Source organism: Suricata suricatta, chromosome 11 (assembly GCF_006229205.1).
Source record: "Suricata suricatta isolate VVHF042 chromosome 11, meerkat_22Aug2017_6uvM2_HiC, whole genome shotgun sequence".
Taxonomy (NCBI): Eukaryota; Metazoa; Chordata; class Mammalia; order Carnivora; family Herpestidae; genus Suricata; species Suricata suricatta.
Genome location: NC_043710.1, coordinates 58,362,597 through 58,388,654, shown reverse-complemented (window position 1 = coordinate 58,388,654; position 26,058 = coordinate 58,362,597). Strand labels below are relative to the sequence as shown.

At 38.8% G+C, this 26,058-nt stretch overlaps 1 protein-coding gene across 1 annotated transcript in view; it reads left to right on the top strand.

Annotated features, from left to right (window-relative positions):
* GDPD4 (glycerophosphodiester phosphodiesterase domain containing 4) overlaps positions 1–26,058 on the top strand; it is a 104,166-nt gene that overhangs the window by 20,656 nt on the left and 57,452 nt on the right. Inside the window, exons 4-9 of the mRNA XM_029957242.1 lie at positions 11,503–11,596; positions 17,337–17,396; positions 23,869–23,967; positions 24,039–24,132; positions 24,976–25,053; positions 25,784–25,929. Of these exons, the coding sequence (XP_029813102.1) occupies positions 11,503–11,596; positions 17,337–17,396; positions 23,869–23,967; positions 24,039–24,132; positions 24,976–25,053; positions 25,784–25,929 (571 nt within the window). The remainder of the gene's footprint in view (positions 1–11,502; positions 11,597–17,336; positions 17,397–23,868; positions 23,968–24,038; positions 24,133–24,975; positions 25,054–25,783; positions 25,930–26,058) is intronic.

The window sequence follows — 26,058 nt, the reverse complement described above, 5'->3', positions numbered from 1 at the left end:
TCTTTGTTTTATGGCTGAAGAATACTTCATTGGGTAGGTATGCCACATTTTCCTTTACGGATACATTGATGGACACTTAGGCTGTCTCCGTGTCTTGGCTGTTATGAATCACGCTGCCCTGCACATGGGGGAGCATATATCTTCTTTACTTAGTGTTTTTATTTTCTTTGGATAAATATCCCAAAGTGGAATTGATAGGTCACATGGTAGTTTTATTTTCAATTTTTTGAGGAACCTCCATACTGTTTTTGATAGTGGCTGCACCAGTTTATATTCAGAAAAGTTCCCTTTTCTCCACTCTCTTACTAACATTTGTTATTCTTGGCTTTTTGATAATAGCCATTCTAACAGTTGTCAAGTGATATCTCTTTATGGTTTTGATTTGCATTTCCCTGATGATTTGTGGTGTAGTTTTGCCCTGAATGTCTTCTTTGGGAAAATGTCTATTCAGATCCTCTGCCCATTTTAAACTGCATTGTTTATTTACTATTGAGTTGTAGGAGTTCTTTATATATTTTAGGTATTAACCACTTAATCAGATACATGATTTGCAAATATTTTCTTTCTTTTGATAGGTTGCCTTTTCATTTTGTTGATGGTTTCCTTTGCTAGGCAGAAGATTTTTAGTTTGATATAGTCCCATTTGTATGACTTATTTTTAAATTTCTCGTGCTTTTAGTTTATCTTTCTTCTGCCTTCCTCTTCCCTACCTGCTCTCTCTTTCATGAGTACCAGTGTGCTATCATATTTTAGTTTGGATTCTCGGACTTTAAAAAATATTAGAAAGTGATTATAGATTCGCAGGAAATCGTAAAGAAAGTACAAGGAGGCCCCATGCACCCTTTACCTAGCTTCACCCAGTATTAACATCTTGTTAAACTATTACGTAATATTAAAGTCAGAAAATTGACACTGGCAAAAGCCGCGTCGGTCTCTGTGCTGACCGCTAACTCAAAGCCTGGAACCTGCTTTGGATTTTGTGTCTCCCTTTTTCTCTGTCCCTCCCCTGTTCATGCTCTGTCTCTCTCTGTCTCTCAAAAATAAATGTAAAAAAGTTAATAATAAAATAACCAGTTATTACATTTGATAAGGATCCGTTATGATCACAATAAAGGTTGAAATTCACCTCATGCATGTATTTTACCATGGGTGTGTGTATGTATTTGTGCGTATTCATTCTTTGTGCATGTGCACATTTGTGCTTCTGTGTGTGCATGCGTGCGTGTGTGTGTGTGTGAGTAAGTGTGTGTGTGAGAGAGAGAGAGAGAACAAACTCTAGGTCTATCCACCTCATGAGACTTTTGAGGGAGAATCTCATGTAAATACTGTTCATAAACTGTAAAATAATAAACAAAAAGTGTTGTAATAGACTTCTCTTCTTTCTCTTCAGGAAAAATGTCCATGCCTGTATACAATTTTGTATTAATAGCCCCTACATTCATATAAACATATTTCCCCCCATCTTGTCACATATTCTTCTTTCTTCTATCCACTGTTTTTTTTTTTTGGTTTGTTTTATCAACGTATAGTTGACACACATTAGTTTGAAGTGTACAATATAGTGGTTGGATAATTCTGTATGCTGTGCTCACTGCAAGTATAGCTACCATCTGTCACAATACGATGCTGTTACAATACCGTTGACTGTATTCCCTATGCTCTAACTTCTGTGCACCTTAAATGTATCTGCTGGTCTGTATGGCCTCTTCGGAAAAATTTCTGTTTAGATCCTCTGCTCATTTCTACTTGGATTATTTATTTGCTATTGAATTGTATGGGTTCTTTATGTATACTGGATATTAACTCCTTAATCAGTTATATGATTTGCAAATACTTCCTCCCTTTCAATAGTTGCCTTTTCCTTTTCATGAAAATGAAATCTGAAGAATGTGTTCCTTTGCTGGGCAGAAGCTTTTTAGTTTGGTATAGTCCCGGTTGTTGGTTCTGTTGCATTTGGTTTTTGGTGTCAAATCTAATTATCACCAAGATGGATGTCAAGGAGCTTACTGCTTATGTTTTCTTTTAGGAGTTTTGTAATTTCAAGTTTTACATTATTATCTTTCATAATCCATTTTGAGTTGATCTTTGTGTATGGTATAGCAGAGGGGTCCAGTTTTATTCCTTTGCATGTGGCTGTCAGTTTTCCCAGCACTGTTCATTGAAGACACTGCCCTTTTCCCATTGTTGTATTCTTGGTTTTTGGTATCTTTGCCGTAAACTAATTGACCGTGGTTTTATTTCTGGGTTCTTTATTCTGTCCCATTGATCCATGTGTCTATTTTTTACTGCCAGTACCACACTGTTTTGATTACTGTGGCTTTGTAATACAGGTTGAAATTAGGGAGTATCATGCCTCCAGCTTTGTTCTTTCACCAGATTGTTTTGGCTATCCATGGTCTTTTGTGGTTTCTCTAACATTTTAGGATTGTTTTCTATGAAAAATGCCTTTGGAATTTTGATAGGGATTGAACTGAATCTGTAGATGGCTTTGGGTAATACGGAAATATTTTAATAACATTCCTCTAATCATGAACATGAGGTATCTTTCCATTTATTTGTGTCTCCACTTTCTTTCATCAGTGTCTTTTTTGATACATAGATCTTTCACCTCATTGGTTAAATTTATTCCTAAGTATTTTATTGTTGATACTAATGTAAATGGGATTTTTTCCTTACTTTTTCAGATAATTCATTATTAGTGTTCAGTAATGGTATCGGTTTTTTGTGTATATTGATGTTGTATCCTATAACTTAACTGAATTTGTTAATTATATTTAACTGTTTTTGGTGGAGTCTTTAGGACTTATAAAAATCATGTAATCTCCAAAAAGAGACAGTTGTACTTCCTCCTTTCCAACTCTGATGCCTTTTATCTTTTTTTCCTGCCTGATTGCTCTGGCTAGGACTTCCAGTACTATGTTGAATGGGAATAGTGAGAGTGTGTACCTTGTCTTGTTCTTGATCTTAGAGGAAAGGTTTTCAACCTTTCACAATTGAGTAAGATACTCACTGTGGGCTTGTCATATGTGTCCTTTATTATACAGAAGTATATTCTTCCTGTATTTTATTTGTTGAGAGTGTTTTTTCTTTTCAAGTTTTTATTTAAATTCCAGTTAGTTAGTATACAGTGTAAATTTAGTTTCAGGTGTAGAATTTAGCAATTTAATACTTCCATACAGTGGTGCTCATCACAAGTTCCCTCCTTAATCCCTATCACCTATTTAACTGATTCCCCTCCTCCTTCCTCTCTGGTACCATCAGTTCTCTGTAGTTAAGAGTTTATTTCTTGGTTTTTCCCATTGAGAATTTTTGTCATGAGTGGGTGTTGAATTTTGTTAAATTCTTTTTTTCATTTGTAGAGATGATCATATGATTTTTGTCTTTCATCCTATTAATGTAATATATCACATTTATTGATTTGTATATATTGAACCATCCTTGCATCACTGGGATGAATCTCATTTGATGATGGTGTATGATATATGTAATGTGCTATTAAATTTGGCTTGCTATTTCATTATGAATTCCTGTGTCTATATTCATCAGGGATATCAGCCTGTAGTTTTCTTTTCTTGTAGTGTTTTTTATATGGCTTTGGTATCAGGGTAATTCTGGCTTTGTAAAATGAGTTTGAAAGTGTTCTTTCCTCTTCAGTTTTGGGAAAAGTTTGAGAGGATCAGTATTAATTCTTTAAATATTTGGTAAAATTCACCAGTGAAACAGTCTTGGTCCCAAGATTTATTTTATTGGAAGATTTTTGATCACTAATTCAGTCTCCTCATTCAGTATTGATTTGTTCAGATTTTCTGTTTCTTCATGATTCATTCTTGGTCGATTGCATGTTTCTAGGAATTTATCCATTTCTTCTAGGCTGTCTAGTTTGTTGGCATATAGTTGTTCGTAGCAGTCTCTTACGATCTTTCTCATTTCTGTGGTATTGGTTGGAATGTCTCCCTTTCGTTTATAATTTTATTTATTTGGGTCCTGTCTTTATTCCTTGGTTAGTCTTGCTAAAGGTGTGTTGATTTTGTTTATCTTTTCAAAGATTCAACTTTCAGTTTTGTTCATCTTTTCTGTTGTTTGCCTGCTCTCAGTTTTATTCATTTACCAAGTAAATTGGTCCTTGAATGAAGAGAAGACCTTCAGAAGGACCTTGCTACATGACCAAAAGTATTTTTTCCTCCTGTCAGTCTTCTTCCTAGTTTTTCCCCCAGAGAATCTCTGGCCATTTATCAGTGTGGTTATACATTGGTGGTTGTACTTTTGGGGAATTAATGAACACTGACACTGAACTGACATAAATTTCTGGAGATATAAAAACACCACTGTGACTCACTAGCCAGAATAAGGCTTTCTTTTTTGGATGATAGGTAACAGATGGCACTTGGCTCAGGTCCACTTATTTATTTATTTACATCCAAATTAGTTAGCATATAGTGCTATAATGATTTCGGGGTAGATTCCAGTGACTCATCCCCTATGTATAACACCCAGTGCTTGTCCTAACAAGTGTCCTCCCTAATGTCCCTTACCATTTAGCCCACCCTGCCACCCACAGCCTCTCCAGCAACCCTCTGTTTGTTCTCTGTATTTAAGAGGCTTTTCTATATTGTCCCCCTTCTTGTTTTTATATTATTTCTAAGTCTCTTATGTTCGTCTGTTTGTACCTTAAATTCCTGATATGAGTGAAGTCATATGATATTTGTCTTTCTCTGACTGGCTAGTTTTGCTTAGCTTCCATCCACGTAGTTGCAAATAGCAAGATTTCATTCTTTTTGATTGCTGAGTAACACTCCACTGTGTATGTATGTGTGTGTGTATATATATATATATATATATATACACACACACACACACACATATATATATATATATATATATATATATATATATATATATACACACACACATACATACATACACCACATCTTCTTTGTCCATTCATCTAGTGATGAACTTTGGGCTCTTTTCATACTTTGGCTGTTGTCGATAGCACTGCTATAAACATTAGGGTGCACGTGCCCCTTCAAAACAGAATACCTTTATCCCTTTGGTAAATACCTACTAGTCCAATTGCTGGGTCATAGGGTAGTTCTATTTTTAGTTTTTTGGGGGGAACCTCCATATTGTTTTCCAGTGGCTGCACCAGTTTGCATTGCCACCAGCAGCACAAAAGAAGATCCTCTTTCTCCACATCCTTGGCAACATCTGTTGTTGCCTGAGTTGTTAATGTTAGCCATTTTGACTGGTGTGAGTGGTATCTCATTGTGCTTTTAATTTATATTTCCCTGATGATGAGTGATGTTGAGCATTTTTTCATGTGTCACTGTGGCCTGAGGACCCCCTCGGACCTCACTGTCTCTTTCTGGGGATTCACCCTTCCCACTAGAGTTCTGCCAGGTACTGAGCTGCACCGTTTCAAACTTGGCACTCCCCTGTTTATAGCGTCTTAATGGAATTTAAACCCTCTCCTTTCTCCCTTTTTTGTTCAGTCCCTTTCTCCTTTCTTTTTTGTTCTGGCCACTCTTTCTCTCCAGCTGCTTTCGTTGTCGGGATGGACGGGAAGTACTTTTCCAGTACTCTCTCCCCTGTCTCCCTCCTTTCTCCTCAAGCAAACACAGCTCCCTACCCTCTGCAGGTTCTGTCTCCCCCAGTTCACCTCTCCACACCATGTACCTGTTGAGTTTTGTGGTTCAAGTTGTGCAGATTGTTGTGTTAATCCTCAGATCAGTTTTTTAGGTATGCAGGATGGTTTGGTGTTGACCTAGCTGTATTTCAGGAATGAGAGAGGCAGAAAAAAGTTCCATGCTGTTCTGCCATCTTGGCCCCTCCTCCCAGCCCAGGTCCATTTCCACAGTAGGTCTAGTACTTCCCCAGTCACACTCTATGGTTATTTCTCTAGTTCTGGAATGCATAGTTGGAATAAACATATTCAGCATCAAGCAGAATTCTCACTAAATAGTCCATTATCAAATAGAAGTTGTATGTATGAGTGAGTTCCCATAGGTTCTAATGGCACAAGTAAGTTTTATGGGCAGTTTTCCATCGTTACTATAGCAAATTGCTGCAAATTGTGTGGCCTAAAACAATATCCATTTATTATCTCACAGTTCTGTAGTTCAGAAGTCAGTCATGCTCAGCTGGGTACTCTGCTTAGAATCTCATAATGCTGAAATCAAGGTGCTAGCTGGTCTGAGCATTTATCTGTAGACTGGGTGAGAATCCCCTTCTTGGTTTATTCAGGTGTTGGCAGAATCTATGTATTTCTCATTGTAGGAATGAAGTGCCCTTTCTTTGGTAGCTGTCAGATGGAAGTTGTTCTCACCTTCTAGAAGTCCGTGCATTCTTTAGCTTGTGGCCTTCTCTATCTTCAGAGTTAAGAACTGTGTCAAGTCCTCTCAAACTTCAAATTTCTAGTTCTTCTTTCTCATTTATCTTACCTTCTCTTATGCTCCCTTCTTCTTATTTTAAGAGTTCATGTGATAACACTGGATTTACCCAGATAATCCACATATTAATCTCCCTAAAGTCAGCTGTTAGTAATCTTAATTACATCTGCAAAGTTCCTTTTACTGTTTAATATTAACATCATCACTGGTGTGACACCAGAGGATAGAATTCGTGGGGGCAGGAATTCTGCTTACTCCTCTCTCCTTCCCTCCTTCAATATGTGTGTATGTGTGTATGTGTGTGTGTGTGTGTGTGTGTATATATATGCACATATTTATACACACACATTTTTCTCCTCTTTCAAAAGAGGGTGCGCTAGAAGTAGTTAACCAAATTTATCAATACTTAAATTAGAGGTATAACCATCACCTACTGGTAAGAACTCTAACCTCTTTTGGAGAGAGGATTGGTGTATTTTTGGTTCTTTTTGAGATAATTGCATCATATTAGAAAATAAGGGTAGTTAGTAGAGAGGTGTATGGATATCAAGTTGACCATGAGTGCATCGTGATATTATACTATCTGGGCCAGCTGAACTGAAACTATTTTCTAAGAATTCTAAGAATTTTTTTCCCATTATAGGATTGGGTTAGGATTAGGTACAAGAGAAAGCTGCCTAAAATTTAGATGTGGGAAGTGAATCAATAGCCATTGTTTTATACTCTGAAGATCAGTGATGTGCCCAGGCATTATGGCAGCCTTCATGCTGGGGCATGGGGTGGCACCTTGGCCTACATACTCCCTGATCCTGCCACCTCTTTTTTAGTTTTTCCATGTCCTAGCCCACATAAGTATGCAGCTCAATGACAAAAGGCACCAACTTTTTCTATAGGTCACTCTTCTCAAGGTTGGAGGCAGTGTGTTATAATTTTGCTAAATTAACATTTTTTTATGTGGAGCACAGGGTGCTGGATGATGAGTCAAGGCAACTACAGAACCACAGTAGTGAGTGGTGTTTCAACAAGAGACCACAAGAGAAAAGAGAGAAGTTTATTACTTATAGGTACTGGAGGATGTACCTGGCACACCTCAGGGGGGCACATGGAAGGTCAAGAGTTTAAACAGAGAGGCATGACCTGGGGCACATGCCTTTATTAGGGTCCTTGGGTGGAATGTTTTGGGGTTCCTCGGTTAGGGCCCAATTGGTCAATTCAAACTAAAAGAGCAAGGGGTTCGTAAGCCCCATGAGAGTCTTATCTAAGGGGCATGCACATAAGGCATACGGATGCCAGGGAGCAGAGGAGACTTGACCCCCACGGCTGTTGGAGGAGTCCTCTCAGGAATTCATATTTGCTTGTGACTGTGGGAGGCTATCTGGGATGTGTGCTTCTCTGAGGGGCTAATGTCAGCTTAAGTCCCTTGCAGATCACTTGGCCCAAGTGGATGTTGAGGCAGCAGTTCCATGGACTGGCTTAGCTAAATGCTTGACCCAATGATAGACACAGGTTCCACTATTTATGTGTGTCCTCGTTGGTTTCAGTCCACCCTCATGTGTTTTAGTTTGTTCTTGTGGGTTCCAGTTGCTCATATAGATTTTAGTTCTCTCATATGTCAGGTTCATTTTTCCTTCCCAGCTGCTGGCCTGAGTTCTAGCAACTTTTGGCCAAATTTCAGAGCAGATGTGACAGACTTATATAATAGCCTTCTCCAGTGACTTCTATAACAGCATAAGGTCTGATCCCTACAATACATCCTTTATAGACTGATCCCAGACCAATAAAATATTTTAACCATTTTGGAAAAGTTCTCAGCCACTCTTTTTTCAGATCTTGTTTTTACTCAATTTTTTATCACCTCTACCTTTGGAACTTCAATTTTATATATATTAGGCCTTCTTTATTTATCCCCAAGTGTCTTACTTTTCTGTATTTTTTGTATATTTGTTCATGCAACTCTGTTTCATTCTTGATATTTTTTTTCCTGACCTATTCTTTGTTTAACAAATTCTTTTATTTTTTTAATTGGTCTCCTTTTAAATAGTGCTATACTGAAATTCTTAATTTTGTCACAGTCTAAACATTTTCAGGATATTTATTTAGAAAACTGTGTCTAATACGTTTCTTACCTAGATACGCTGAAGATCATTTAATATTGTTGTCTCTTTAGGCATTCACTAACGTGGTCTCCTATCCTAGCATACCTGATTGTTTTGCTTGAGTGCAGTATTGTAAATAAAAAGTTGTATAGGTAATTTGAGACCTTGAATTACATTATGTCCTCTCAGTTACTCTGACAGATACCTAGTGTATTAGCAAATCATGTTGACCTTAATCCAGTATTATGTATTTGAATTGTTCAAAGCTATGATTCAGTCCCCCGGAAGCAGTCTATTTATAGTTTGTGCTTACTCCTAGGATTTAGCCCTAAAAAGTCTTAAAGTTTGTAGTGCTTATCAGATGACTCTTCCCATTTTTTTGTCCTCCTAGGCCTGCAAGATACAAGAAGCCCTCCTTCCTCTATCTCAGTCACTTCTTCTAGAGAAAAACCACCCAAATGACAAGTTATATATGTGGCTTTTCCTCTCTTACTTGGAACTTGGTTCCATAGTTCTTCACTGCTTATTGGCTCCCTGATGCCTTCATTTACATTTCAAAGAACATATCATTCAGATTTTGTTGTTGTTGTTGTTACCTTTAGCTAGAGAGAGGTAGAGCAGAATTTTTGATGGGGTGGCTATCACTTCCCTTTTCCCCCCCATATGTGTTGTAGGGTTAGACGTGTCTTCCCATTTCTTATGTTAGTGAAAGTTCCTAATGCCTCACCACAATGTGTCTTTTTTCCCCTCAGAATTACTCTCAGATATTGTCAGGTGACAGTTAATTGGTGGTACTCTTATAAAGCATTGTGGTATGTAGGAAATGTATTTGGGGAAGATTCAAGAAAGCTGCATCTTGCAGCTGTGGGAAAGCAGAGAAGGGATCCTGGAAGGTCTCTCTAAGCATTAGTGCAGCAAATGTGGATTTGGGTGAGGAAGTTGCATTGATTTGGCTGCCCTAAAGAGGCTTTCTCTATTGAATGAGAAGGCCTTCATCCAAAAAGGGAATGCGATTATGCTGCTAAGGGGATATAAAACAAATGGCCCAGAGCAGGGAGAAAAATGCTTGAGAATACTAAGTCAGAAGCCTGCATTGGACAATCCATGTGGAGTGAGCCCACTGTGTATTCCCAGCAACTGTATATTCCCAGGTTAAAGGAGTGGTGATCAGGAAAGACTTCCTTTTTAAATTCCCACTGATGTGTAGGCAGTCACTTAAGCTAACTCCTTTCATTCTTCTCACTCCCTTTTGTTATTTACCCGCACCACATGCACACACCACCACGGAGGGTGAGTACAGATGAATGGGACAGGAAGAGGTAGAAAAGGTAGAGAGAAATAAAACCACAGCTCTTCTTTGCCTGAGGTTCACAGCAGATGGATTGAACTAATAATATTTATGTGTGATTGAATATACAAAAGGTTGAAAGGAAGTAAAAAAAAAAATCTCATGTAGCCAGAGAAATGATTAGAAAAGGTAGATGTGCCATTAAATGGCAAATCTTAACTTTGCATTCTCACTTGAAAGTAAAGTCAGTGTCATTTCTTGGTTAAGCTGTTTCATTAATCCTTTGGCTGTATCTAGACTCATATTAAGTCCACCTTTCATTTTCTCCCCAAGAACTTTATTTGTTTTAATTATCTCTGTGCTCATACTAAAACATCATATTCTTGGGGCACCTGGCTGGCTCACTCAGTAGAACATGTGACTCTTGATCTTGGGGTTGTAAGTTCAAGCCCCGGTTTGGGTGTAGAGATTACTTATAATCTTTTTGGGATGCCTGGGTGGCTCACTTGGTTCACTATCCAGCTTCAACACAGGTCATGATCTCACAGTTCATGAGTTCAAGCCCCACATTGGGCTCTATGCTAACAGTCTGGAGCTTGGAGCCTGCTTCAGATTCTGTGTCTCCCTCTCTCTCTCTGCCCCTTCCCTGCTCATGTTCCGTCTCTCTCTCTCCTTCAAAAATACATGAACTTTAAAAAAAATTTTAAGGTAAAAAATAAAATCTTAAAAAAAAACCCAAAGCATCATATTCTTGTTACATCAATGTTAGTTCTTCCTTTATTTCTCTAAACATCTTAAATATATTTACTTTGTGATTCTTTTCTAATTGTGCTATTATATTTTCTTAGGTGCAAGTTTTCTATTTGTTGGCTTTATTGGGTCCATGTTCTGACATTATTTGAAGCTTTCAGATTTCTGGTTGTGAGTTCATCTTCTACAGAATACTATTCCCAGTGTCTTGATTTGGGATAGCTCTCTCCAGTATGGCTGCTTGCCTGTTCCATTCTTCTTGTAGTGTCTTATAGCCTGTGAGGAGAGAGAATTTCCTTTCTTGTTTTTAATGTGGTTATATGGTCACTGATCCAAATTTTGTATTCTTAAAATAGAACTTCTCCAGGTTTTATATGAAGAGAAGGTAATTCCTGTTAACTGGAAATGAATCCACATTATTTGATATATAATACATAGACCAGTATAACACTGTTTCTCTTAGCATATTATTAGCAGCTTTCTTTCATAACATACTTTAGGAATAGAACACATTTGAACTATTTTTAAAGGGCCTAAATCTCTTAGCTCTCGCATAGGGCAATTTATATGGTGGCTGTGATTGTAACTATATATGAAAACATACATGCAAATGGACAACAAACCTGCCAAAATGGAAAATATTAATTTTATTAAGGTGGTGAACTAATGGATGGCTTTTTCTCTTCTGCAATTGCAGAATTTTTGTATTGTTTCTTAAAAAGAAGATGTAATTTTTTAATATATATTCTAAATAACTTAAAAAAATCATACCACTTACACAGAACCCTGCTAAAGTACCCAGTTGCCTATAGGATAAAGCTAAAACTTTTCATTTATCTCTACACAGATCTCTTCTCAGATTGCTTCTCTTATCTCCTTCCATTTTCTTAGGCCTCATCTATCCAGTCTTGTTCCCTACCCTTGACAGAGACGCCACTAATTTCTGCTATATTTTAAGGATTGAAACACATTTTTGCAGGGTCATTTTTCTAGGTACAGGATACTGGTTCTTTTGGTCCATTGTTTTGCTGAGTTTACTTGGGATCCTGACTGCCTACTCTTCATTGCTGGTGGTGAGTAATGTTTCCCATTTCTTCTACTCTCTTCCTTAGTAGCTTCATGAGGTGCTCCTGTCTGAGATGGTATCCAGTTGGTGCCGAGAGCCTTCAGAACCCCAAATTACTCTTGTATTAGCAGAGTTGGGGGTTATATCAGTTACCTGAATCTTAGGCACGAGGGATGGATGGAGAAAAAAAGACTTGTGCTACTAGAGGATCTGTCTTACAAACTTCCCTTAGAAAAGGTGGGAGAACATCCTTTTTCTAGTCTTATTTCATAGCCTGTTTTATGGTTCATTCACTGTTGTTATTTTAAGCACTCATAGATTCACAGTAGCTGTACCTTTACATGTTGAACTATTTCATTTCATATTTTGTCTCCTAAGAAGAATCAGTCTTTCTGGGCCTTACAAATTATCAAAACTATTCTGATGTACAAATGCTAGGCCTCAAGAGGGGGGTTAAGATGGCAGAGGAGTAGGGCAATTCTAAGCTTGCCTCCTCCCCCAATCAGCTAGATAAATATCAAATCATTCTGAACACCTAAGAAGTCATTCTGAAGTCTTAGAGAGCAAAGCTGAAAATCTGCAAATAAAACATGACCTGTAGAAGATAACTGCAGATTGATTTGTGGGAGAAAAGAGCTTAGAGCTCTGTGGTAGGGAGGGATCCCAATTGGAAAGAGGTGAGCTAAGAGTGAAGAAAACAAAGTGAAAACACGCACAGGGAACTGCACAAAAAAAACCCGTTCCTCAAAACCATTGACAAGGGGAAAGGAGAAGATTTCAATGCCACCAGTTTTTTTTATAGTGGAGCACAGAGTCTGAAGTTTCAGGGTTAAGCACCTGATCGTGCTGTGGCAAGAAAGCAGGGTAGAGACTCAGGTATGGCCAAACGAAGTCTGAGGATCCCTTTTGTCACATGGAAAGAAGCAGTTCCCATGCTTGGAGTGCATTTGGTAGAGGCAGTTTGGCCTACCCATGGGCAAAAGACTGGACAAGCGCCATACAGCTGCACTGTCACCAGTATAGGAATAAAAACGTTGGCTGAGAACAGCAAACCCTGGCACTGGCTGGTTTGGAACAAGCATGTCCATTTTCACCATTAACATATAACATAGTATGGGAAGTCTTAGCCTCTGCAATCAGACAACAAAAAGAACAGCCAACAAATTGGCAAGAAGGAAGTCAAACTTTCACCATTTGCTGATGACAGTACTCTATGTAGAAAACCAGAAAGACTCCACCAATAAGCTGCTAGCACTAAGCCATGAATTCAACAAGATCTCAGGATATAAAATTGACATGCAGATATCTGTTGCATTTCTATACACCAATAACGAAGGAGCAGAAAAAGAAATCAAGGAATTAGTCTCCTTTACAACTGTACCAAAATCAATAAGATGCTTAGGAATAAACTTAAAGAAGTAAAAGATCTGTACTCTGAAATCTGTAGAATACTTATAAAAGAAATATAAGAGGACACAAAGAAATTGAAGCACTATTCCATGCTTATGGATTGGAAGAATAAACATTGTTAAAATGTCTATACTACCCAAAGCAATCTACACATTTAATGCAATCCCTATCAAAATACCACCAGTATTTTTCACAGAGCTAAAACAACTCTAAACTCTCTGAAATTTGTATGGAACCACAAAGACCCTGAATAGCAAAGCAATCCTGAAAACAAAAAGCAAAACTGGAAGCACCATGATTCTGAATTTTAAGTTATATTACAAAGCTGTAGTCATCAAGACAGTATGGTACTTGGCACAAAAACAGACACATAGATCAGTGGAATAAAATAGAAAATTTGGAAATGGACCCACAGCTCTATGGTCAACTCATCTTTAAGCAGGAAAGAATTTCCAATGGAAAAAGATAATTTCTTCAGCAAATGGTGTTGGGAAAACTGGGTGGTAACTTGTAGAAGAATGAAACTGGACCACTTTCTTAACACCGTACACAAAACGAAAGTCAAAATGGATGAGAGGCCTAAATGTGAGACAGGAAACCATCAGAATCATAGAGGAGAAAACAGGCAGCAACCTTTTAACCTCAGCCAGAGCAGCTTCTTACCAGACATATCAGGGCAAAGAAAACAAAAGCAAAAATGAACTTTTGGGATTTCATCAAGTTAAAAACCTTCTGCACAGTGAAGGAAACAATAAACAAAATTAAAAGGCAGCCAGTGGAATGGGAGAAGATATTTGCAAATGCCATATCTGATAAAGGGTTAGTATCCAAAACATATAAAGAATTTTTCAAACTCAACACCTAAAAAACAAATTAACCCAGTTACGAAATATGCAGAAGACATGAATAGACACCATTCCAAAGAAGACATCCAGATGGCTGACAGACACATAAAAAGATGCTCAACATCCCTCATCATCAGGGAAATAACAAAGCAAAAACCATGATTAGATACTACCTCATATCTGTCAGAGTTGCTAAAATTAATAACACTAAAAACAACAGGCATTGGTGAGAATGCCGAGAAAGAACCCTCCTGCACTGTTCATGGAAATGCAAAGTGGTGTAGCCACCCTGGAGAACAGTATGGAGGTTCCTTAAAAAGTGAACAATAGTACTACCCTAAGATCCATAAGATCCAGCAATTGCAGTACTAGGTATTTTCCCAAAGGAGACAAAAATGCAGATTCGGATGGGTACATGCACCTCGATGTTTACAGCTGCATTATCAACAATACCCAGACTGTAGAGAGAACCCAAACGTCCATTGACTGATGAGGGGATAAAGAAGATGTGGTATATATATTTATAATAGAATATTACTCGGCCATCAAAAAGAAGGAAATCTTGCAATTTGCAATGTTACAGATGTAGCTCGAATGTATTATGCTAAGTGAAATAAGTCAGAGAAAGACATACATATGATTGCACACATATGTGGAATTTAAGAAATAAAACAATGAACATATGGGGTGTGGAGAAAAAGGGAAACAAACTTTAAGAGACTTACAGATAGAGAATAAACTCAGGGTTGATGGAGGGAAGGGGGTTGGAGGTAGGCTAGATAGGTGATGAGCATTAAGCAGGGCACTTGTTATGATGAGCACTGGGTGTTACATATAAGTGATGAATTACTGAATTCTGCCCTGAAACTAATACTTCTCTGTATGTTAACCAACTGGAATTAAAAAAAATTTTTTTTTGAAAAGATAAACACAAAAATACCAAATGCTAGCCCTCTAGTGTAGGGGCTGAGTACATTTTAGCAAGTCTTTTGGCAATATTGACTGTCTCTGTTGCTGACATAGGAATGTGGTGTGGTATGAGAAATCCAGGCCAGGGAAGAGAAAAGTCTGTAGAAATGGAAAGCTTATGAGAGGATAGTTTTCAGGTAATAGGGGTTTTCCAGTGTACACTTATATATATGTTTCTCTGATTTCAAAATTACCTTTCCTTAATTTTTTTTAGTGTTTATTATTTTGAGAGAAAGAGAGAGAGACAGGGAGACAGTGAGTGGGGGAGGAGCAGAGTGCAGTGGACTGAATCAGGGTCCAGGCTCCGAGCCATCAGCACAGAGCCTGATGTGGGGCCCAAATCCACAGACTGTGGGCTGAAAGATCATGACCTGAGCCGAAGTCGGTAGCCCAACTGACTGAGCTATCCGGGCACCCCGATTTCCTTTCTGGTGCAGAAAAGCCCCACACCTAAAATCCATTGCCATTTGCATTTTTAAAAATCAAATTTGTTAATCATTATATGAAAAGTACTGCATGTACAGTGATCCACAAAATATATGCAGTTTCCATTTTCATGTAGAGCACTTCAAAGAGATCAGCATGAGATGTAAAGTTATAATAACATCTTAATGAGTTTAGACACTAGTAGAGCAACTAAGTCATAGACAGAAGTAGCTAACATTATGTTTGTCATTAGGCCTAAAAAAAGTTCTACATGGGTTCTGAAAAGGAAAAGGTAACTTGTGACCAAAAGAATTAAGTAAGACTTCTTGTAAGAGGTGTCACTGATGTATAATTTTGAAGGGATGTTGGATTTGGACGTGTGTATATGGGGATGAGAGAAGAATATTCCAGGTGGCAGGAACATCATGACAAAGTTGGCAAGACAAAAATATGTAGTGTGACTAGCTAAGAGGGAAAGGTCAGTTCTGTGGGAATGTAGGGTGTAATGAAGAACAATGGAGAACAAGGCTAAAAAGATAGGCTTGTGACAGATTTTGGAAGGGCTCGAAAGTAAGGCTAAGCCATTTGGCATAAATCAGATTTCTATTTTAGGAAAACCATCCTGAAAGTTGTGGTGTGAAGGGTGGCTGTAGGCAGAGAGGTTGGATAGAAATTTCTCTTTTTAATGGGGAAAATACAGGTGAAGGATGTGCTCTGAGCCAAACTTTCACCTCTGAATTGTATTGCTTTTATAGACAGTGAACGTGAAGTGAATGGTATCATTAGCTTCTAAGGTGGGAATGAGTTCCAGTGTCCAATAAAGCAATATATTATAGCAAACTTTCTTTTTCTTAGAAAATGTTTATTCTTGAGAGAGACAGCATAAGCAGGGGAGGGGCAGAGAGAGAGAGAAAGAGGGAGACACAGAATCCGAAGCAGGCTCCAGGCTCTGAGTTGGCAGCACAGAGCCTGACACAGGGCTTCAACCCGTGAGCTGTGAGATCATGACCTGAGCTGAAGTTGGCCACTTAACCAACTGGGCGACCCAGGGACCCCTATCACAAACTTTCTATTCTGCTCTACCTCTTTTTGGATATAAGTGGTAGCAATAACAATGAACAAAGAGGAAAACCTGAGTTCTATTTCTGTCATTAGGTTACTTTGTAACCTTGGTCAAGTTGTATAACCCTTTGAGCCTCAATTTCTTTTCTTTCAAATAAGAATATTTAATAAGATGATATTTTGTGTGGCTACATAAAGAACCAATGAAATGAGATACATATAGTTATTTTGATAAAAAGGCTAAGAGATTTATAAAGTCCAACTCTGATTAATATCCTGAGCATCTGAGGGTTCTGATTTTGTTTGTGACTCTGTATTTGGTGACTGGCTAGATTTATAAGCAAATCTAATTGAGATTTATTGAGTAAATACCACGATTAACAACGGCGGTTAACAGTTGTAACAATGGCATTGATTCCTCAAGAAAAAAATTTTATACTTTTAATTTTTTTAAAGTTTCTTTTTTGAGAGAAGAGCAAGTGAGTGCATGTTGGGGGTGAGGGGGAGAGAGAGAATCAAGCGGGCTCTGTACCGTATGAAGGCTCAATCTCCTGACCTGAGCCTAAACCAAGCTCTCAGATGCTTAGTTGACTCAGCCACCCAGACACCCCAGAAAGAGCTTTTAAATAACTATTGGAAGGGTTGGCCCTTGCCCTCTCTTCTCTCACAAGTGGGTCTAAGTCACACTAGGAATACAGTTCATCATAGGGAAAATAAGTTGGTAGAAACTCAGGAAGGATGTCAGTACGGTGATTGTCATGAAATAACAGGCAATAATAATTCTTGGGGTTGCTGGTGAAAGTTACAAATAGAAGGTGACATTTGAACTGCCTTTGAAGCATCAGTGGCATGGAGAGGGAGAGCTTTTCAGGCAGAGGTGCAACATGACAAAGTACCAGAGGCTGACAAGTGCAGGCATCACAAGAAGTGAATGTAGTGCTAGACTCTGAAAGAAATTTTGAGCTACAGAACAGCACTTTGGACAGCAACTTGATGATTTCAAAATAACCTCCTTTTTCTTCTTTGCTTTTCCAGGTACTTGGATTTTTGTTGATTTGGGAAGGGTATGAACTATACCTGCACTGGTGTCATAAGGTAGGACTCTGAACCTTTGTAGGAGACCTTGGGTCAGGACTGAATGTGCCTCTTAGGCAGTCAGTGTGAAGTAGAGTCACCCTTTCTTTCATTGTTCCTGTTAGAACGGATCTACTTACACTGTTTTAATTGAAATCATTAAATTTCTAACCTGTAACTGATTTACTGAAGGGACTGAACTCAAACTTTATTTTTTCTCACCACTTCTTGTTAAACTCACTCTGTGACTCTGTTCTTCCCATCCCAGTAACATCTTAGGCAAGCTCTGTACTTTCTTAGTCCCTTAGAAAGTTACAAGAACATTCTTATTTCAGTCATTAAAAATTTCAGCTCATTCTAATAACCCAAACTTCAAGATTATAAGACTTTTTCTCTCTTTCTTTGGGCCTGACCCAGGTATGGAAGCTTGCACTGATAGTGAGGGAAAGAGGAGATAGGATTAAAGAACATGGTTGCATAAGGAGGGGCAGGGTCATCTGGGGTTGATGCTGGACCAGGGAAATGCCTAGTTGTTGGCTATTTATGCCACAGGCTTTTCCTGTGTGTATTTTCAGAGAACTTGACTGCACCTTTCTTGGTGCAGAAATATCCCCAGAAATTTCTCTCTTGAGGTCTTTTTGATCTTCCCTTAGTTTGGAGCCCTTTAAAATGACTTCCGAATGATGTCTCTCAGAGTATCATATCTGGTCCACAGAAAGGTAGCATATTTGCCCCAACATCTTGTACGTGCAGCTCATTTCCAACTAGCCTCCCTCATTTTGTTCTGCCACAGGCTTGAGCAGCCTTAGCCACCGCCTCTTGCTTTTTTTAGAGAGTCTTTTGAGGCATGGTTTGATACATTCTTTGTTTTTCTTTAAGCCCAGAAACATACCAAACTCTGAGTGGTCCCCTTAAATTTCCTCTTACTCAAATGAGAAGTATGAACTGAAAGTGTAAATGTAAGAGTTATTAGAAAAGATTAAAATTGAAGTCATAGGATATTATAGGGAAAGTATGTAGATTGAGAAGTGAAAAAATAGGCCTTATTGAGATCAGCTGTTTTGGAGTTGGGATGCCATGATCAGTCAGTCACTACCAAGAATCATATGAAATCTAAAAAAGAAAATGAATGAATAGACAAAAGGCAAAATCATTCCAATAAATGCAAAGAACAAACTGGTAGTTTTAGGGAAGGAGAGTGGGAGGTTGGGCAAAGTGGGTGAAGGGGAGTGGGAGACACAGGCTTCCAGGTACGGAATGAATAAGTCACAGCAATAAGAGGTACAGCATGGGGAACACAGTTAGTGGTACCCTAGTAGTGTTGCCCGGTGACAGATGGTGGCTACACTTGTGAGCGCAACGTAACATAGAGAATTGTCGAATCACTGTGTTGTACACCTGAAACTAATACTGTGTATCAACCATACTCAATTTTTAAAAAAAATAATCCTCGTGAGTTAAACCATTCTGGTTACCATTCCAGGCTTGTGTGTATTTTAGAAATCATGCTTACCTTGCCTCTAGCAGTTCATGCTGCTACTTGACCTCTGCCACAGTAGGATCTCATTACTGCCTTTGAAATCAGGAAGCCAGTTTCACTGGCAGTATTTCTCACCTTTATTCAGGCATAGAGGTTTAGCCTCTATGGTGCTTTTCATAATGACACCTTGCTGATTATGGTATTTTGCATTGTGCCCTGAGACCTCCCATAACATATGATGGGGAATGAGTTACCTGATCATAGGTAATAGCATTCCAGCAAGCTTTTCTCAATAAATCTTTGGATTGTTTTTTCTATATTACACCAAGGAACTCCTGGTGCCCCGATTTCATTAAGCATAGGCCACTAGTGAGCCAAGGTTTCAGATAACCCAACAGTTAGAAACACTTTGAGATGTGTAATACCTGAATTCTAGTGTATTCAATTCAGAATCTCTGGTAAGTGCACTCAAATCAATGAGTTTATCCTGATCTAAAATTATGTTCTCTTCTCCTTGTCTAGCAACCTTAGGATTCATTCCCATACATATTCTACAGGGGTTTTAGTCAATTTAAATTAACAGAGCCTTTGTATCTTAAGGTATTCTGGGATCTAATTCCTGTTATGAATCTGTAGGAAATGAGAGGTGATGGAAGTGGGGTATAAGAAGAGTTGGCATCCCCTTGGAAGGTAACTTCCTTGGTTGGGTCTTCAAATCATGAAAAATTAGGCCTGTCAGACTTGGGAGGAGAGGCTGCTTCTTAAGAGAATGAAAAGATATGGAAGCAGTCTAAATGTCTGTTGATGAATGGGAAAAAAAGATGTGGTATACATACATAATGGAATATTATGCAGCCATTAAAAATGAGATCTTGCCACAACATAGATGGACTTAGAGGGTACTATGCTAGGTGAAATAGAGAAAGATAAATACCATATGATTACACGTGTATGTGGATTCTAAAAAACAAATGAACAAACAAAAAGCAAAAACAGATTCATGAATACAGAGAACAAACTGGTGGTTGCCAGAGGGAAAGTAGGGATAAGCAAAAAGGGGGAATGTTCAGGTTGTGGGAGGTCTAGCTTCCAGTTATGGAATGAATACGTCACAGAGATGAGAGGTGGTACTGAATAGGAAATATAATCAACGGTACTGTACTGGTGTTGTGCGGTGTAGATGGTGGCTCTCTGTGTGGTGAGCAGAACATAATATGGAGAGACTTACTCAGGCATTATGCTGTATACCTAAAACTAACGTAACATTGTGTCAGCTGTAGTTCAGTGAAAAAAACACACCCCACACTTTAAGTCCCCAAATTAGAATGCACTCTAGACCTTTTTATGAGTAGCCGCATTTGACAGGGTCACATTTCTCCAAGGGAATCTGTTTTACATGTACTTTATAATTGCCTGTATCCTTTAAATCATTAATAAGTTCGTTGTTGGGAAGATTATAGAATCCTATAAGATTCATGCGAGTCTGATTTGACAATAACCTTTGTATTAGGATGCTTCTGTTTTGTTAACAGGTTATGTAAGATTTTTGCATCTCTGTACACGGGAGATTGGCGTGTTCAGGCATGCCTTGTTTTACTGTGCTTTACTTTTTTATAGTTTGCAGATACTGTTCTTTCACAAATTGAAGGTTTGTGGCAACTGTGTGTCCAGCAAGTCACTGGCACCATTTTCCCAACAGCATTTACTCTATTTTGTGTCCTGTATCACATTTTGTAATTCTTACAACATTTCACACTTTTTGTTTATTATTATATTTGTTATGCTGATCTGTCATCAGTGATTTTTGTGTTACTATTGTTAATGTTCTGGGTCACCATGAACTACATACACCCTTATATGTGATAGTGAACTTAATTGATAAATGTGTGTATTCTGATTGCTCCACCTACTGGCCATACCCTGGTCTCTCTCCCTTTCCTGAAGCCTCCCTATTCCCTGAAACATAACCATATTGAAATTAGGCCAGTTAATAGCTGTACAATGGCCTCTAAGTGTTCCAGTTAATAAAAAGCTAGAAATGATTAAGCTCAGTGAGGAAGGCATGTCAAAAGCAGAGATAAGCCAAAAGCCAGGCCTCTTGCACCAAACAGCCATGCTATGAATGCAAAGGCAAAGTCCCTGAAGGAAATCAAAAGTGCTATTCTGATAAACACATGATTTATAAAAAGGCAAAACAGCCTTATTTCTGATATGAAGAAAGTTTTAGTGGTCTGATAGAAAATCAAACCAGCTACAGCATTTCCTTAAGCCAAAGCCTAATCCCGAGGAAGGCCTTAACTCTCTTCAATTCTGTGAAGGCGAAGAGAGATAAGTAAGTTGCCGAAGAGAAGTCTGAAGCAAACAGAAGTTGGTTCATGAGGTTTAGGGAAGGAAGCTGTCTCCATAACATAAAAGTGCAAAGTGAAGCAGCAAGTGCTGATGGAGAAGCTGCAGCAAGTTACCCAAAAGGCATAGGTAAGATGATTCGTGAAGGTTTGTGTTGGGTTGCTTCTGTTTTAATAGGTTATTTAACAACAGATTTTCAATATAGTCAAAACAGCCTTGCATTAGAAGATGCCATCTAGGACTTCCACAGCTGGGGAGGAGAGGTCAGTGCCTGGCTTCAAAGCTTGAAATGACAGGCTGGCTCTCTCGTTAAGGGCTAATGTAGCTGGTGACCTAAGTTGAGGTTATTTACCATTCCAAAAACCCTTGGGTCCTGAGGAATTGTGCTAACTCTACTCTGCCGTTGCTACAAAGCCCGAACGGCAGCACATCTGTTTACAACATGGTTTACTGCATATTTTAAGCCCACTGTTGAGACCAACTGCTTAGAAATTTTTTTCTTTCAAAATATCACTGCTCATTGACGACACCTGGTCACCCAAAAGCTCTGCTAGAGAGGTACAACAAAATGAATGTTGTTTTTGTGCCTGCTAATCCATCTGCAGCCCATGGATCAAGGAGTCATTTTGACTATCAAGTCTTATTTTTATTTAAGAAATACATTTCATAAAGCTATAGCTGCAGGTAGTGATTCCTCTTATGGATCTGGGCAAAGTAAATTGAAAACCTTCTAGAAGGATTCCACATTCAGGATGTCCTGAAGAACATTTGTGATTCATGGGAAGAGGTCAAAATATCAACATGAACAGGAGTTTGGAAGAAGTGGATTCCAGCACTCATGGATTACTTTGATGGGTTCAAGACTTGAGTGGAGGGAGTAACTGCAGACATAGTAGGAATAGCAAGACTAGAATTAGTATTGGAGCTTGAGGATGTGACTGAATTGCTGTAATCTCATGATAGAACTTGAATGGATGAGGAGTTACTTTTTTTGTTTTGTTTTAAGAGAGAGAGTGTGTGTGAGCTGGGATGGGACAGAAGGAGAAAGAATATCCCAAGCAGGCTCCATGCCCAGTACAGAGCCCAGTGTGGGGTCAGTCTCACCACCCTGGTATCCTGACCTGCTCCAAAATCAAGACTCAGATGCTTAACCGACTGAGCCACCGAGGAGCCCCAAGGGGTTACTTCTTACAGATGAGCAAAGAACATGGTTTCTTGAGATGGAATTTACTCCTAGGGAAGATGCTGTGAAGATTGTTGAAATGACACAAAGGGCTTAGAATATTATATACACTTACTTGGTAAAGCAGTGGCAGAGTTTGAGAGGATGGACTCCAGTTTAGAAAGAAGTTTTATTGTGGGTGAAATGCTGTCAGGTAGCATCACATGCTGCAGAGAAATCGCTCATGAAAGGAAGAGTCAATGGATAGAGCAAACTTCATTGTTGTCTTATTTTAAGAAATTGTGCCGCCCACCCCTGCCTTCAGCAACCACCACCCTGATGAGTCAAGCAGCCATGACACTGAGGCAGGACCTTCCATCAGCAAAAACATTATGACTCACCGAAAGCTCAGATGATGCTTAACACTGTTAGTAATAAAGTAACTTTGAATTAAGGTATATACATTGTTTTTTTAGACATAATGCTATTGCACACTTAATAGACTACAGTATAGTATAAGCATAATTTTTGTATGCATTAGAAAAGCAAAAAGTCCATCTGATTTGCTTTAGTGTAATACTTTATTGTGGTCTGGAATATATCCAAGGTATGCCTGTACTTTTTCTTTTTTATAATGTCCTTCTTGACTTTGGGTGTGAATGTTTTGTTGGCTATACAACACACGTTAGAATGTATTCCCTCTTTTTCTATTCTCTGGAAGAGTTTGTTAAAAATTGGAAATATTTGTTCCTTAAATGTCTGGTAGATGAACCATTTAAGCCAGCAAAGCCTGGAGGTATTTTATGAGAAGGTTTAGTTATGGAGTCAATTACTTAAGTAGGTAGTGGGAGGGAGGTAACTAAACACTCTTTAGAGGGCAGCACAGATGTAGAAAAACTACATTTGTTTTTAAAGGGTCAGACTTAAAGTTTTATGTTTTCTGGAGCTCAGTGTTGTTTTTTCTGTGAAGTGTGTAGTGTCTTGGCAGGAAGATTTTTCTTTCTCTGTTCAACAAATATTTATTGGATGCTTAGTATGTGCCAAACATTCTGCAAGGTAGTGAGGATATAATCATAAACAAGTATTGTCCCTGATACCATGAATGTTATAGTCCTTTGGGGAAAACATACATCAAAAAGGCAATAACAAAATATTATTTACTTGTGATTGTGTTGAGTCATATATAAAAAAGTAGTGAGCATTTATAGTGGCCGTTGCCATGGAGTGAGAGATGCCAAGCAATGTTAAGAGCTCATCTGAGGCTGGAGATGATAAATTAGTAAAGGCATCAAACCACATAGCCGAGTAATTCTCTTCCAGCCGTGCTGTCCAGCAAAGAAAAAGGTAAGTGATTGGATCCAGTCCATATTGGGGATTTGCAAGACAGATGAAAAGGATGAAGGAATGAGGTCCCTGACATTGTTGGGACACACATATGATTCCCAAGGAGAGTTCTGATTCAGTCCTAGTGCCTGGAAGTCAGGAGATTCTTTCTGTTTCCCCAGATCCTGATTCTGTTAGTGATTCTGCTGTGCTCATTTTTTTTGTGGATTTTATGCAAGTTCTGGCAAGACAAGTGGCTGACAGCCGGACTGTCACTGCAGGTAAGCATCATTCTATAGGTCTAGCACTGTCTGTCTAGATGTGTTCAGCCTAACTTTTGGCTTTCTCCCAGATCTTTGCTCCCTATGTGCATCTGAGTGGCATAAGTGTGATGATTATCCTTTCCTGGCCTGTGGCCTTCTACTTGACCCATTTGGAAGAAGAAGGTATGTCGTGTGGGTGGAACCCTGACTGATTCTTTCAGCTCTGACGTTAGCTTGTGTTCTCTACTCAGCAAAATGCAAGCTTGGTAGATAGCCACCACTATGACTTTTGGAAATTCATTTAGCTTGTTATTCAGACATGCTCTTTATGGTTGAATTCACAACCATATGTGGCCTGTCATAGCATTTCCCTAACCCAAAAGCCTCCTTCCGAAGAGGGATTCTTCCTCTAGAAAAATAAGAATTTTCTCTATGTTATTACATATAATTTGGAAATGGATTGAGGGTGGGGTGAGAATAGAGGTACATTTTAATCTGACCAGTGATGGTACAAGTCACAGTTCCTTTTGTTTGTATCAAATATTCCTAGTTTTGACTAGTGAACTTATGCTAGGTCCAGATACCACTGGTTCCATCCTAGTAATTCAAAGCAGTCTCCTGTGAGGCCCTGTCACACCTGGGGACTTACAGCAGAAGCAGAAATGTCTGTCTCTGCCGCTGATTTCCTTTCCATTCTTTTCTTTGCCTTAGTATCATGGAAACAAAAGAGAATCAGAGCCTTATACTAACTTGTTTTGAGAATGAAGTTATCTTTCAGCACCTTTACTAAAAAAAAAAAAAATAGATTCTTTTCTCTGCATCTCTCTTTTTACTGTTGGTTAAACAAGGAGTGTTTGCTTTCTGACCTGTGGAGGGATACAGCCAAAAGAAAGACTGGCTTGAGACTTTTGCCGTTGTGTGCTTGTATGGGGTGTATGAGTAAGCAGAGGGTGGGTTTTAGGAAATGTTTCTGGGGCAAGACTTAAAGGGGATGATAACTCTTCTTTTTCGTTTCCTAAATTTTAGTTAGGATGAGAAGATTCAAGATGACATATTATGACAGAGAAACAGCCAAGGGATGTACTATACTCACAAAGTTGAGAGGTTAGAGCTGAAGATCTAGATTTGCAAGTGACTGGAGCATAAGTGGTAACTTAAACATGTGCAGATGGGTAAAATTCTCAGAGGTCTGAAATAGTAAGTTCTGGGGGAATTGCCAGTGATAATAGGTGTTGTGGACAGGCTGTGCGGGCGGGGCAGGGGAGAGAGAAACAGAAGAGCAAGTACCTAACACTTACTGATTACCTGTTATGGCTCATCGCTGTCCTATCAGTTCTGTGAGGGAGGTTTTCAGCAAGATAGCCCCATTTTTCAGAATGAAGAAAATGATGACCTAAAGAGGTTAAACAACATGTCCTTAGTGACGCGATTATAAAGTGATAGAGCCTGGCTTTGAACTCAGATTCAGGTAGTGCCCCTTCCACTAATATTGCACAGCCTTAAATATGGGCACTTTAGGCCTATCTTTACAAGTTGCAGGGCTTTCTCAGAAGGAGTCAAATTACTCTACCTCCTGTGCAGTTCATTTCTTTGTAAATGTACAGTTCCAGTGTTTTCTTAATAATAATGCTAATATTTGGATAGTCCTGTACTTTCAAATCATTGAAAATAATGAAGGTGTGACAGAAATAGAGAGTGAATCAGCCAGTCCACAGAGTCTATGAAACCAATAGACTAGGTATTTACTGACTGCTGCTGGGATACTTAGTTGCTGGAGATAGTTCTCCATTCCTTTTGTGCTTTCTCCTCACTTCCTTCTCTCCTAATTTTTCAGCTCTACAGGTGGCTATTGGATTGCCTTTTATCCTTATCCTTTTATGCCTCTATTTTGTGCCATGGGGGATTCTTTCTCCCTGCATTCAAGAGGAGGATAAATTGGGACCCAAGCCAGACTTCTTTGGACACCGAGGTGCGCCCATGGTAGGTCTGAGCGTGGTGAGTAGAGGTATGCATGGGGTGTGTGGATGAGAGAATGGGACCTCAGAACCACAGGAATCCCTGCAGAGGTAAAGGGGTTGGCTTGAAATGACAAGAATAAGGAGTTAATCG